This window comes from Camelus dromedarius, chromosome 11 (genome assembly GCF_036321535.1).
Source record: "Camelus dromedarius isolate mCamDro1 chromosome 11, mCamDro1.pat, whole genome shotgun sequence".
Classification (NCBI taxonomy): Eukaryota; Metazoa; Chordata; class Mammalia; order Artiodactyla; family Camelidae; genus Camelus; species Camelus dromedarius.
In genome coordinates this window covers 47,270,561-47,284,987 of record NC_087446.1, presented here as the reverse complement: position 1 = coordinate 47,284,987, position 14,427 = coordinate 47,270,561, and the positions used below count along the sequence as shown (strand labels likewise).

General features: G+C 36.4%; 1 protein-coding gene across 6 annotated transcripts in view; it reads right to left on the bottom strand.

Annotated features, from left to right (window-relative positions):
* The window catches only part of CNTN1 (contactin 1), a 287,326-nt gene that overhangs the window by 116,347 nt on the left and 156,552 nt on the right, over positions 1 to 14,427 (bottom strand). For all 6 annotated transcript variants that reach the window (XM_010974876.3, XM_010974883.3, XM_031462744.2 and 3 more), the window contains 3 exons: positions 9,182 to 9,314; positions 5,575 to 5,747; positions 3,669 to 3,764 (listed from right to left, as the gene is read on the bottom strand). In XM_010974876.3, coding sequence (XP_010973178.1) covers positions 3,669 to 3,764; positions 5,575 to 5,747; positions 9,182 to 9,314 — 402 coding nt within the window. The remainder of the gene's footprint in view (positions 1 to 3,668; positions 3,765 to 5,574; positions 5,748 to 9,181; positions 9,315 to 14,427) is intronic.

Below are 14,427 nucleotides of genomic sequence, written 5' to 3'. Positions count from 1 at the left end.
ACCACTCATAAGAGAAGAGAAATGGGATAATGGTTTACTATTTGAATTTTTAAGGGAAGAAAGCTAGGTCAGAGAGGTCATTGCAGTGATGTTGGTATGAACGTACGTCTTGGACCTTAGAGCAGCTGGTTGATTTAATGTCCAGTGTGGATTCTCCAGTTTGCTGATTTAACACATACGGAGCATGTAATACATATGGAGTAGAGCGTACACCTTCTACGTGCTGCTAAACCAGACAGATTTGGTCTTTGTCTTTGTGGGCTATGTAGGCCTAATAGTCAATCGAAATTTATTTAACAAATTTTCACCTACCGATAAGCCATTCACTGGACAAAGTAAGAATTGGAATATGTAAAAGCTATCATTTCTCATTAAAACAAAGGTAGGAATTGCTGTTCTCAAACAGCGACACAAAGGTTTAGCTGAATTAATTGACTTGCCCAAGGCCATACATACAGCAATAGGGAGGTAGGAAGGATCTTCTAACCTCTCTCCCCTCCTCAGCACTACCACAACTGTTCCATGATTGGTGTGCACTTAGGAATGAGATTTATGTTGGCAATCAAGAGCTAAACCCTGACCCAGTTCTCAGAGGGACTCAGTGGAATATCTTTTTATCTGCTCTCCCCTGCCCCATGCAGATGGTAAAATTAACCATCTCTGAAAAAGCCAACATCGGTTTTCTTCGCAGCACTGCTGTCTGGCTTAAATAATAAAATACTACAAAATCATGTTTTTAAGAAGAGGAATTACCCGCACCAGTTTCAGAAATGTTGCTTTTTATTGATTGCTGTCTGAGATTTCTTTCTTTTGCCTCCAGAGAGCCTGGACCACATTACAGGCAAACTTTGTTTTGGCCAACTACCTTTGGTGAGTTTCATTGTATTAATGTGAAATACATCACTTATCTAACCTTGCTAAATAAGGTATTTTTTTTTCTTGAAATACATTTGAAGTACTTAAGTGTTCCCTGCATGAATAATTTACAAACATTTTAGAAGACATCTGTGCTTTCTTTTTTAATTAATCTCAATAGAACAGAATTTACCTATACCCATAAAATCACTACAGTTTCTAATTAATGCTTTGATACCCACATTAAACTTCTTTAGGAAAAATTTTATACCTAGTTATACTGTGGGATCATGTTTTCCCCGCTGTGATCTCCCATCCCTGTCTACTGTTGTGTTGACCTTTTTAGTCTTTTGAGATTCCTTCAAGATCGTATTCAATATGCCAGGAACTGTTTGTTAAAGTATTCTCACTTCCTTATTCACTTTAAACTTCACACAATGTCGATTATTAGGTATTTTATTCATAGTACTGATCCTTTGAATGGTGAACTCTTTTCTTTATTCTCTCTTAATATACTCATATATCATTTATATTTTTTTGTAAACTCAATTGCTGATGGTTATACTGGTAGAAAATTAACCAGAAACAAAGCATTATGTTTTCATTGTCTGAGGGTCTAGAAGTTTAGGAAGTCTTACACATTCATGAATGTTTGATTGCCATTTAATAAAACAAAATCTCAACAGGTAAACTTCCCTTTTCATGAAATTGTGACCACTATGTATCCATTAATTTAATGAACACATTCATTTACTCTTTCATGCTCTCATCCCTCAAATATTTGTTGAACACTTAATCTGTGCTAGGCATTAGGCAATCAACTGTATATCAAGTGTCATTATAAAATTCAATAAACATTTGCAGTGATGTAGTTATGTGTAATTATTCTTGATAAATAAGTAAAGTAGTTCAAATCAGAGTTTTCCCCATTGCAAGAAACCACAGAACATCTAAGTCCATAGAAAAATATAATGGATTGTGAATGATGAGACTTTCTTCCTAGACTTCTTTCCTGTGCATAAATGAGAGACATTTCTGTAACTGTGAATAAAAAAATCTTCAATAAAGTAAGATGTACTTTACTTGCTTTAATAATTGATTCAAAATATTGAATTTGCTAAATATATTTTATTTACTTAATAATAAACCATTGAAAGTATATATCCATTTTATCATTTTAAAATATATTATTACATTTGAAACCTACAGCAAATTTTATGAAGTAGGGGATACAGGAGTTATTATAGCCATATTTTAAATGAGGAAACTGAACTATAGAGATGTCTAGGATGACTTGATTTAGTAAGCACTATATCCTAGTTTACCAGATCACCGTGTAGAGCACCGGGGTTTGACAACTATAAGTAGTTGCATATATATAACAGTCTTTGAGGTTCAAGATCAAAAGGCAGGTTTCTTCCCACCTTCAACCCTATTAGTTTCTAAGCTGAAAAGTGTTAGGTAGTTAGATAGAAATGAGCACCAGGCAAAGGGAGAGGGAGGGGGAGGGAGCAATCCAGAAGATAACAGTACACCTGCACTCAGGATAAAGGGCTCCAAAGAGTTTTACTTTCTCTAAATGAATGTCAATGAAGAAGATGGTTAGAACTGGACAATGCGGCTGTGCAATAGAGAGAAGGACCCAGCTTAACATGACCCAATGCTCATGATAATGTAATTAGCATTGTGGTTTGGGCCCCCTCCTGTAGGTTCTTCTGTGTGCATCCTGGGTAAGAGCATGTGTAAAAGAGATGGCAAGCCTGAGCACTCAAGGGACATGAGCTGCCAATCAATCACCAGATCGCCCCTGAGCCAGGACATAAGACAGGAGAAACAAAGGAGCAGCGCCATTTTCCTCTCTTGGGTTGGCCCACCTTCAATTCTTGAAGGTGTAGTATAATTTACTAACTTTTCCCTCCTCATGGTAACAAAAGCACGAAACCTTAATTTAACTGCATTTAGGAGGATGAATGATTTATGGCATGGACGGGGTAAAACAGTACACACACATATATAATATGTGTTTTGAAGCACCTGTCCATTCTTACATTTGACGGTGGCATGTCTAATTTTCAAAGAGGTCATCATCTCCTAAGAACGTGAATTGACGGAAGGAGATGACGAGCTGTTCAGGTTCTACTCAGTGCGAAAAGTGGTATTTATATTTTGTTTCAAGAGGACATTTGATAAATAAAACAAGTGAAAGTTAGTGAAAATACATGCAGTGTTTATCTTTTAATGAACATTTTGTTGGCTTTCATTTTAGCTGTGTCAAATTACTGAAAACGTATTCAAAAGTCGAATCTTGTAACAGATGCCAGTTTAGCCCCTTTCTAAGCTGGATGATTATTCTTGTGGGTTGGTACTCCTAAAGAGGTTAATATTCATTATGTCTTTATTCCTTTCCAGCATTTAACTACAGTTCACAGTGTGCTGTAGGTGTTAAATTGTTAATAAAATGATTGATTACATATCACTCTTTGGTACTCTGCTATTTTAGGAATTATTCGTAGAAAATCTACTGTATTTTTTCCTGTGTAATAGGAACTTTAATAGGCACGTAATCCAACGTATATTGTTTATAAATGGAAATGATCATAGACCTTTAGATCATAGATTACTTTTAATTTAGAATTAGGACCCAAAGTTTAAAGAATCAGGAAAGTAAGCATCTATAAGTACTAGTAAATGATGCATAAGGTTATGCAAATACTGAGTCTCATTAAATATAAATGTTCTATTACCATTAAGAAAATAGAAACTTGCCCATTTCTTTTCATAGTTGCCTATATTCACAGAAGAACTAAGTGTACCTGGAAAATGGTACGGAGGATCACAGAGCAACACCATTCCTTTCCCTTCTTTCACTCTGACCTCAGGACGTTCCTCCGGTGGGAAAGGATCAAGATCTAATGATGAAAGCAAGAAGGAAAACATTCATTCTCTGGTCAATAGAAAGAGAGAGATTCATTAAAGTTTACTTTTCAGCTACTAACTCATTTTTAGAAATGATACCTCTCAGTTGGTCTGGCGAAGCCCATCGAGGTCAATTCCCTTTTTCACATGCTGGGATGTGGGCGCCCTACAGAAGAGTTCTGGGGGTGGCTGACGCCTACAGACACTGGTGGCAACCTGCACAACTACTGTGACAAATCTGAAGATGGCGGATATCCTAAACATTGCTTCAGATTCAGGAAGAATCTCAGTAGGGGTATCTGGAAATACAATGGACTCAGACAAACCAGAAAGTCTGAGAGAGACTCCAGTGGGGAGAAGGAATGAGGATGAAAGGCAGGATCCCAGTTGCGGAATGTGAAGGTCTCCAATCCTGTGACCCTTTTCAAGTTCTGGGTTTTCCTTAGCTCTCATTTCCTTTCCTTCTGTGTATTTGGAACTCACATGTTTCTTGGTTTCTTGATAGTCTGCTCTTTGGCTCTTCATTTGTTTTACTGGTTCCCATGTGTTTCCATCTAGCCTCATCTCCTGTTCTTTATCTGTGATCAGTACTCAAATGATAAAATCTAGTTTTTACTTCTTTCAATGTATTTATGTCTCTGAAAAGTCTTCATTCTAAACATAACCTTCTGGCAGAGAACCCTTCAAATCTACTTTTCTAGTCCTGATGCCTCACTGGAATGCCATCCCTGTCCTCAAAACTCAGTTGACATCTCACCAAGGATAACTTAATGGCCCCATGATCTCTTCATGTGAAGCGTCCGTGTAAATGAGTCCTCCCATCCTTGAAATTGGTTTGACTTGCTCCCACTCCACTTTAAAGAGAGCAGAATGTTTCTGCCCTTCGACTAGGCTTTCCTTAGGAAATATTTAAGGTCTTTCTTTCCTTAGATGCAATGCAATCTGTCTTGTATTTCTTTAAGAACTGAGTTTATTATTTACATTCCCATGGTCACCACACCAATTTAATCTGATCGCATTTTCTGCTTATCCCTGTCTCACTCCCTCCTGGTAAGCACTACCACTTGGGTCTTTTTAGAATGTCATTTTTATCCTATAGCTCATTTTGCATAATATTTAAATGCTGACTTATAAAATCATGGACTGGAGAACATCTGATCCAACGCCTCTCTCTATGCACAGTTTCAGACCTCCAACTTTTATTAGTTTAGCACAGTGTTTCTCAAAATATTTTCATCATTATTGTCCCCAAAAGGAGAAAATTCCATTTAATGTAAACTTAGAATTAATTATTTAATTAATCAATTAAAATTTAATTTAATTTATTCCTAACAAGAAAAATTAAATCCTAAGAAATAAGGTTTTGTTGGTAGGGTTGAGCTTTCGAGAACCTTAGCCCATTATGTTGTAATATCTAAGATGGTTTCTTCCCCCAAGAACCAGTTTTCACCCCTTGGGGGTCATATTACCCCTAATGAGAATGCACGGCTTAGCATTTCCACTGACGGTAATTTTTAGAAAGTTATTCATGACCCTTCTGAACACGGCCTTAGTTTATTTTCCAAAGTTATCTTTCACTACTTCAAGTGCATTTGTAATACCCCCCATGGTGCTTTGCTTCCCCTGAAATTTTTTTCTTTTCCACACAATTAAGGCCCACTAATCTTGTAAGACTCACATCTCCTATGGAGTTTTTCTAGCTTTTTTTCTTCTTGATTTCTCTTTTTGCTAAATTCCTATGATAACATCTAAGCTTTACTTCACCTAAATGCATTTGCCTTTTAAAAAGTTACAGTTACTTACATCCAAAGCTTAGGGTTGCTTCAGTGCTTCTGACCATCCCGTAATTATTGGAAGCTAAACAGTAATATATTCCAGCATCTTTCTGTTTGTCAGGATTGTTGATAACAAGGTTTCCTCCTACCATACTGTACCGATCACTCGTCAGATCAATATCCCCATTATTCATTCTCCATCTATGAAAAAAAAAAGAAAAAAATGTTATATCAAAGGTCAAAACAATTACAAACTGTGTACTGGGCTAACATCATTCTAAAATAATATGGATGCAGCTCCATGTGAAGTCAGATGATTAAGTAGTTGACTCAGAGTGGTATTTCTTCACATCCTATAATTCCATGTCTCTGGGCTCAAGATTTATAATTTAGCTCAGGCACAGAAAGGTGAATGTTCAAATGTATGAAAAATTTCCCTTTTTTTCATAAGGCATTTCAAAGGATAGCTATCTCATTGAATTTTGCCACACAAACTGGTTTCTTAGCTGATATACATGGACTATAAGTGGTAACCAATTATGCAAGATAGATTCATGCATATACAGATATGTTGCCTAAAGTATTAAAAGCATTATTCTAGTGGAAATAAAATATAAAATATCAGTATCTGATTCTAAATATCAAAGTAAGTTTTCAATAAAACAAATTAATTAAAATCAGGGTTCTACTCAGTAAATGTCATATTCTGACCATTAGAGGCCGATCACACCATTTGAAAATGATAAAAGTCAATTGGGTCTTGATTTCCAAGCCACAAATACACTATTGCAGGTATATTTGTGAGGATTATGTTATAAATAAACTGACTAGGAACAGGAATCTAACTTTCTTGCTGAGATGATGAGAAGACTGCGAAGACTGCAAATATAAAGTAGTTTTCAATTAATGTGACGACCTGCATGATTTTATACTCATTCTATATCAGAGTTAATCCTTAAGATCCCATGTCTTTGGCAATCTTATAAAACAAAAGCCACAGTCAAATAGTGGGCTGTGACCACACCATTCATTGTCTGGCTGCACAATTCTGATTAGGGCCAGAATCTTGCCGAAAAGGCCTTGTGATTTTAGAGTATTTTTTAATAAATCAAATTACTGGAACATTTTTAGTTTTAATCTTTACAAGGTAGGAGGTAATTCAAGAACAAACACAGAAAATTGTGCCTTGCATTTTGAAAACCTACCAAGTACCAACCCAATGAATAGGTCCTCCCCTTTCCCCCCAGCAGATGGCAATATTGTCCCTTCTGAGCCATCCGGTGTCGCGCTGCCTTAGCACTTGCCAGGCAACGGGTTTCCGTGTTTGGTGGTTCCAACTGTTACTATTTCCCCTATTATATTTACTCCAAATTTTTGCTTATTGCTTTAATTTCCTCCCAGTGGGTCTGATTCTGCCCTTGATGTCATATAATAATTGTTTCGCTGTGTTTGGGTAAGTTCACTGGTCTATTCATTTTTAGGAACATCCACCATTGTTGTAATACCTTTCATACAGCTTTAAAGGCAATTTTTATTGGAGTTCTTGTTATTTGGGGGGACAAGGCAAGATTGAAAAAAGCCTCAAGGCTGATAAGTGGAAGGTGAAGTTCCCTGTTGTACCTTTCAGGATGTTACCATGAATACAAATTATCACAGAACATGCCATAAATATAAAACTACAATGTGAATGACAAATTGCATGATTACCAACGTTAGTGTGGCTTGCCCTGAATATTAAGTAAATTTTTTAAAACTTCAAATGTTCTTCTGCCAGACAAGCCGCATCATGGGTTGAATATTTTTCCCTTAATTGTGCTGTCAAATGCAGATCCCCTTCATAACAGAATGAAGCATCTACTTCTCCTGCTCAGCTCTCTACAGTGATGTGTAGATAATCAGATCATACTCGCCCTGGGGACTTAGTGCTGTGCAGCCTACGGGAGGGAGTTCGTGACGTATCTGCCAAGCCAAGCTTTGCCTCTTTTTTTTCATTTTTTAAATTTTGCTAAGAAGACTAAGTAGGACTGGAAGGAGAGGGAAATTGGGAGTTGCTAATCAACATGTATAAAGTTTTAGGGGTGCAAAGCATTGCCTCTTACTGTCTCTGCTGGGTAGTGGTAGTGGGGGACAGGGACGAGAAACCCATGTTCCTAGGACACTATGTGAGAGCAAGCTCTTCTGTTATGTCACCTCCATTGGAGCCTGGAGGCTAAGGTTCCATGTATGAATGTCAAGGACAGTGTCACAGAATAAACATCACTGAAATAGCTTTGGAAATGCTATCAACCTATCTAGATAGATACATACTAATAAAAAAAAATTAAATGGTTCTTTGAGAGCCGTAAAACCTGTATTTCAGTCCTGGACGGGTGATTTACAAACTCCGGAGCAAGTCAGTTTACTTATTCAGGACTCAGGTTCCTTTCCTATAAAAGTATGTGCTTGGATTAGATCTCCTCTAGACTCCCTGTTAGTTATATCATTGCACGTTCAGGATTATGTACATGAGCTCCCATTATGGATGGCTTAAGGGTAGGAATAAGTTTAGCCCATCAGACAGAACAACGGTGTTATTTATAGTTTAGAAAATACCTACTTATATTGTACTCCTATGCATGAAACTGGAACAATAAAAAAACATTTTTAGAGAGATGGTAATTTTGTATATAAATTCATATTTTAAGAAAAATTTTGTAATTATGTCCAGAAGCAAGTGAAAATGAGTGCAAACAGAATTAAATGGGGGGGGGGAAGGGGTATTCTCTTTGATAACAACACTTTTATAACAATAGAAAGTTATTTTTCTATTCATGGAAAGAAAGATTTACTACTAAAATTAACTTTGTTGAGTGACAACCTTCAATTAACTCAGGTGACATTAACATACTAGAGCCCCAATCTTCCCATCAATCACTTGTTTTGTCTTCATGCACCAAAATTCATTGGCATTTGATTAACTTTCGAGTCTTATTCTTTGCATCAGACTAGAATACTATACTTTTCTGAACACTTGGAAGCAAGAAAACTCACTGTTACTTTTTACTATTTTTGATAGCATAAATAGGTACCCCAGAAAAACAGAAAGATACAGATTGTCCAATACATAGAGTCATTTAAGAAACTCACTTTGTTGTCTGGAATATAGATTTGAGCCTATTGAAAAATGGTGCTTTCTAGAATTTTCTATGCAAGAAGCTCTTTAAATGTAGTTCATATAGAAATATTTTTCTTCATCTGTAGTTTTGAGTTACCTAGGCCAGTACATACAAAAAACATTATCTCCTCAAATGTATATATTTAAATTGTGAGTGTTTTTCATATAACCTTTTTCACGTTTAGCAGTATGATCTCCATTAGCCAATTTTTAAGTGGATAATGTCCAATGGCATTCATTGCCTTTATCTGTGCAGGAAATAGGATGTGACTTATTTGCATACATTTAAGAAAACTCACTCTCGACTTGGGCATTAAACAACTTTTAAAAAGTAACTTGCATGCCAACATATTTGTCAATGTCCCTGGACTTTCTAGAAAGCTTTACGCCATAGCTTCCTCTATGGACAGAGGGTCATAGATGCTGATCTGGTATCTTCAGTTCAACACTTCATTCTGAAAAGAGCAGTGAGATACATTACGTGTAAACTGGGAAAGGGCTGGCTCGTGCCCTACAGTTTAGTGAGACTTTTCCTTCCGGTGATTCCTCTGGATAAATGGTATTGATTGGCTGCTCTTCAAAAATTGGTCCAAATCCTTTATCTTCCTCAGAAACTATAAGAAAAATAAAATAAATTGGTCTAAATCCTTTGTCTTCCACAGAAACTATAAGAAAAACAAAATTATTTTTACAACGTTCTACTTTATACATCAATGATAATGGGTACATTTTAATGGATATGTTAAAAAAGTATTTTGAAAAAAAATGTCAGAAACATGGAATCTCCATTTTCATTCAGACCAAGGATGCTTGTCTCTATAATCCTGAGGAAAACATTTAGGTTCTTCAGTCAAAATTCTTTCTGCCCATCTTTCATCATTTCTCCAAAAGTCCCCATGTGTTGCTATGCTTAACTATTTACAGCTCTTCAAACAAGTCGTGCTTTCATGCCTCTGGGACTTTGCACATGCTTTTCCTCTTTCTGGAATTACCATCTCACTTTTCTCCTTCTATCAAAATGTGTCCAGTCCTTTATGACTTAGTCATTGAGCTAATTCCTCCAGGAAGCCACCGCTCGAACCCCTCCTCCCTTAGTTGGTCCTCATTTGTGTTCTCGTAACTTCCTGTCAGGCTTAGGACACTTAACACACCTGCTGTGATTCTTGATGCAACTTTCTGTTTCACTGAATTGCAAATGCTTGGGGACAGGTGGCTATAGCCACAATCTCTGTACATCACTCCCCTAACTAGCTGGCTAGCAGTCTGGAACACAGCAGGTACTTAACAATTTCTGAATGAATGAATTTCTAGATGCTCTGGGGAAATCAGTCCTTTTCCTGGATCTGTCCTTGTTTTGTTTTCATTTTTTAACACATGACCAGCACTGGTACCTAGCAGCATTTTGAACAATCAGTAAATTAATTACGTGGATATGGGATCTGGCCATCCGTTTAAATCCATCACACAAATACCCTCGTTGAGATGCAGTTGTTCCTGACAGCGTATCCTCTCTGGAGGGGAGGAGCGAGACCGCACAGTAGGATGAGGGGAAGAGAATCACTCACATATCATCAACGTGGCAGCACTGACAGAGCACAGCTAAGAGCCATATGCCCCAAATGAATTAATCCTGATGAGTATGGCTAGAAAGGAGCGATGTTCTTACATGTGATCACTGGAATGTCTCTGCTTGATCGAAGCTATGATTCACTCCTCCAATTTATTTTGTAAGAGAGAGTGTAAAGCAAATGCTACACTGAAGTTTTGGCTGTTCTAACATTAAACTTGAAGATAAGAGCGATCTTCCAGTTTCTTTAAACAAGCAGTTTAAATCCAGTCATCTGTTGATGGACATTTAGGTCGCTTCCTTGTCTGGTATATTTATACAATGGAATACTACTCAGTGATAAAAAAAAAAGAATGAAATAATGCCTTTTGCAGCAACATGGATGGACCTAGAGACTGTCATTCTAAGTGAAGTAAGCCAGAAAGAGAAAGAAAAATAGCATATGAGATCACTTATATGTGGAATCTAAAAAAAAAAGGGAAAAGGAGGACACTAATGAACTCATCTACAAAACAGAAACAGACTCGCAGACATAGTAGACAATCTATGGTTACAGGGGAAACGGGGTGGGAAGGGATAAATTTGGGAGTTTGAGATTTGAGATTTGCAAATGATAACCACTATATATAAAATAGATAAAAAACCAAATTTCTTCTGTATAGCACAGGGAACTATATTCAATATCTTGTAATAACCTTTAACAAAAAAGAATATGAAGACAAACATATGTATGTATATGCATGACTGGGACATTGTGCTGTACACCAGAAATTGGCACATTATAACTGACTATACTTCAATTTAAAAAAAAAAACTTAAAAAAAAAAGCAGTTTCACTACAACTTTTAAATCTTGCTTTAGGAGGGGTGGGTATAGCTCGGTGGTAGAGTCCATGCTTAGCATGCATGATGTCCTGGGTTCAATCCCCAGTACTGCCATTAAAAATAAATAAATAAGTATACTTCAATGAAAAAATGCAAGTTAAACCTTGCTTTAAATACTGTATGGCAGTATCTTTGGAAAAATTGTTTAATGTCTCCAAGCCTCAGTATCACCCTTTGTAAAATGAGGATATTAATAAAATCTACCTCATTTGACCAGTTTGAGAATTATCTTGAGACCACCCATGTAAGCAGTCATGTCAGCAATCAATACTGATTTCACCAACCTTCTTATGAATTTGCCAATGCTTTCAAAATTTAATTTACACACCCTATGTACATCAGCTCTCAGACTAATTCTAAAAGCTTCACGTGAGCCAAGTTTTATTCATTCTTGTAGCTCTGGTGCTATCAGCCTTGTGCCAATACGGACTTCTGTGCGCACAGGTGATTAATAAAAGCCTTAAGTTAGTTGCTCCCAGTATGAAGGGTTAATTTTTCTAAATGGGCCTGAAATACTTCCAAGGGCGATGCCTCATTTGTAGTTGGAATTTGCTGAAACTGCCAGCCAAGAATTTACAGACCTCACTTACATTCTGTGACCACCATCCTATTTCAGAGAGCAGAGAAATTGCTGGATCAGAATTGGAAAAGCCAGAGGAACTGAGATTTAGCTCCAGCAATGCAGTTTTCTAGCTGTTGTTTTATACAAGTCATTTGTTCTACGTGGCTTCTACAGTTGGAAAAAAAAAAAAAAAAAAAAAAAAAAAGGAAGGAATAGGGGCCCCTTGCCCTCAGACTCCACCAGGCTACAACCATAAGTTAAGATGATGAACGGGAGTGCTCACGGACGCCATCTGCTGATGATTTTGAAATCCTGCTCTGAGCTGTGTCTAGTTCCACATCCCTCTTGAGGCTGTAAAAACTAGAAATGTATGTAACGTTTTTTGGCTTCTTTTCTAATAATTTTCCTGAGAAGGCCCAATTTTTTCTGGCCTTTTAGGATGTAATAGCACATCAAAGAAAAATGAGGAATGAATTCCAAATCCCTGATAACTAGAGACTCATTTGGATGGAGGGTCTAGATTTTCTGATGTCTGAAAGCAATGACCTTGTGCTTCTCTGTGACAAAAATCAACTGCTATTTCTCTTCCCACACGGACAATCTCCTAAGCCCTTCCTGAGTCTCCTAATCTCACAGGTTTTCTGATTGGAGCAATTTAGTAATCCTGCTTCTCTGGGGATTTTGCTGTTTCTTTCCAATTCACACAAAAAAATGCTTAAAAAGACGAGCAGAGAAGTGCAATTTTATTAATGTATTTTGATTTGCTTCGGGAAGGCAAGATGACTTCTATTCCCACTTTGCCCCTGGATAAACAATGAGTTTAGTATAAAATTTTTTGAACAGTTCAAAAAATCTAAATAGACTAAATATTTAGAATACTAAAAATAAATACTGTTTAGGGGAGCTTAAAGCTCATACATTTCTTCTAAGTGCAATGTATTTATAATCAAGCCTGATGGTTATGGAATTACTATCATTACCAGTGGAAAAGATCATAAAATTCAAGGAGGAATGGATGTTTGATGCAAATATGCATGTAACTGAAACAGTAACTCACTGATCTGCACTGGATTGGGTCTTGAGTTTCCATCTGCTACATCAGTGGTACCTAAAAATTTCAGATGGTCATCTTGGAGGCTAGAGTTTGATGAACTAGAGGTGTTGCTTGTCCTTAGTTCAGTCAATGACTTGATTCTGACATTTTTATGGTGAAGAGATTTTAGGTAAACACCAAAAGCAACACCCATGAAAGCAAAACAATTTGATAAATTGGATTTTATTAGAACTAAAATGTTCTGCTCTATGAAAGATACTGTTAGGAGAATTTCAGGTCTTCAAGGTTAGGGGGTTTTTCTTTGCATCTACTCTGATTTGCATTGGAGAATTTGCAATAAGCAGCAAATTGGAAAGACGTTCAACTAATTAAATATCTACCTCATTTAATAATAGGGGCTATAAGAGTGATTGCACATTATTTCATAAAATTTGAACTCATCTCAATAGGTACAGGGTTGGATTAGCTAACAATTCTTCAACATTATTGTATTCCCAATGTTAAAATAGTTCTTGCCTGTCTAGCATCTGCTTCTAGAGAGCCCTCTGATATTGGGATTGTAACAATCCTGAATTCTCAACTTAGTTTATAATTTTATTAGCTTCCTTGAAATAACTACTTTTATCACACTGAAATAAAGTGAGTTCTGTTCATTCAGAATTGCCTCACGGAAATGACTGTATGTTACCTTGAAATACAGCAAAGACAGACAACACATAAGTATACATCTATGTGGAGGTACAGCTTAGTTGGTAGATTTGCATATTTTAATTAAATGCATGGTTTTAAATATTTCCTTTGAGAGTGTATCTTTTAAGGTATACACCTTTGAGACAAAAATCAGTCAGCTTTTAGAAAACTGAAAATATATTTATGGTTTCTTCACCATGATCATATGTATTAAAAATAAGCCTAATTTTTTTTTTCTAAAAAAGGTAACAGCAATGGAAATTTCCGTGGGAAATAATGGAAGCCACACATTAATAGTGATAAGACTGTATCTGTTGACAGACAATCCCTCAAAGGATGTATGTAAAGATACGACACTTCAGGGGGGAGTTGGGTTGAAATTTTCAGCCAAACCAGATATTTTAGTGCCCTATGCTATTTTTCCTCAATGAAATGCACTTTTCACAAATTATATGTATATACTTCCTAAAAATCTACTTCCACTTTCCCTGTCTAAGAAGAGACAATCCCTTCTCTAAGAAGAGAACATTTAAGGGATAAAAATATGAAGCTAATTTCCAACAAAATAATGAATTTATTTTTCACTTTGAGAAAATATTACCTTTGGGATATTTCCCTTTGCCTGTTTTCTAGATCAAAAAGCAGAATATGACACGTTTTGGATCACATTAATATTTCTCATAAGTATTATTGTATAAATGTACATTTCTTGCTTTTCTAAAATTTTCAAGCCTGAATAAAATGATGTATTCCATTAGGTAGTTTACCAATTATTCCATACAGTTTATTTTGAGAACATACTTGGGCTCTTGAAAGATAAATTACTCAAAACAAGCTTTTGAATTGCATTGCCACGCTTGGTGTGAACTTCTGATGTGAACCGCACACCCCCTTGAAGAATATCTGAGCTCATCATTTTGTTAGCTCAACTAGGGCGCTCAGATTAAGGAAAAAGAACTTTCAGGGAGAA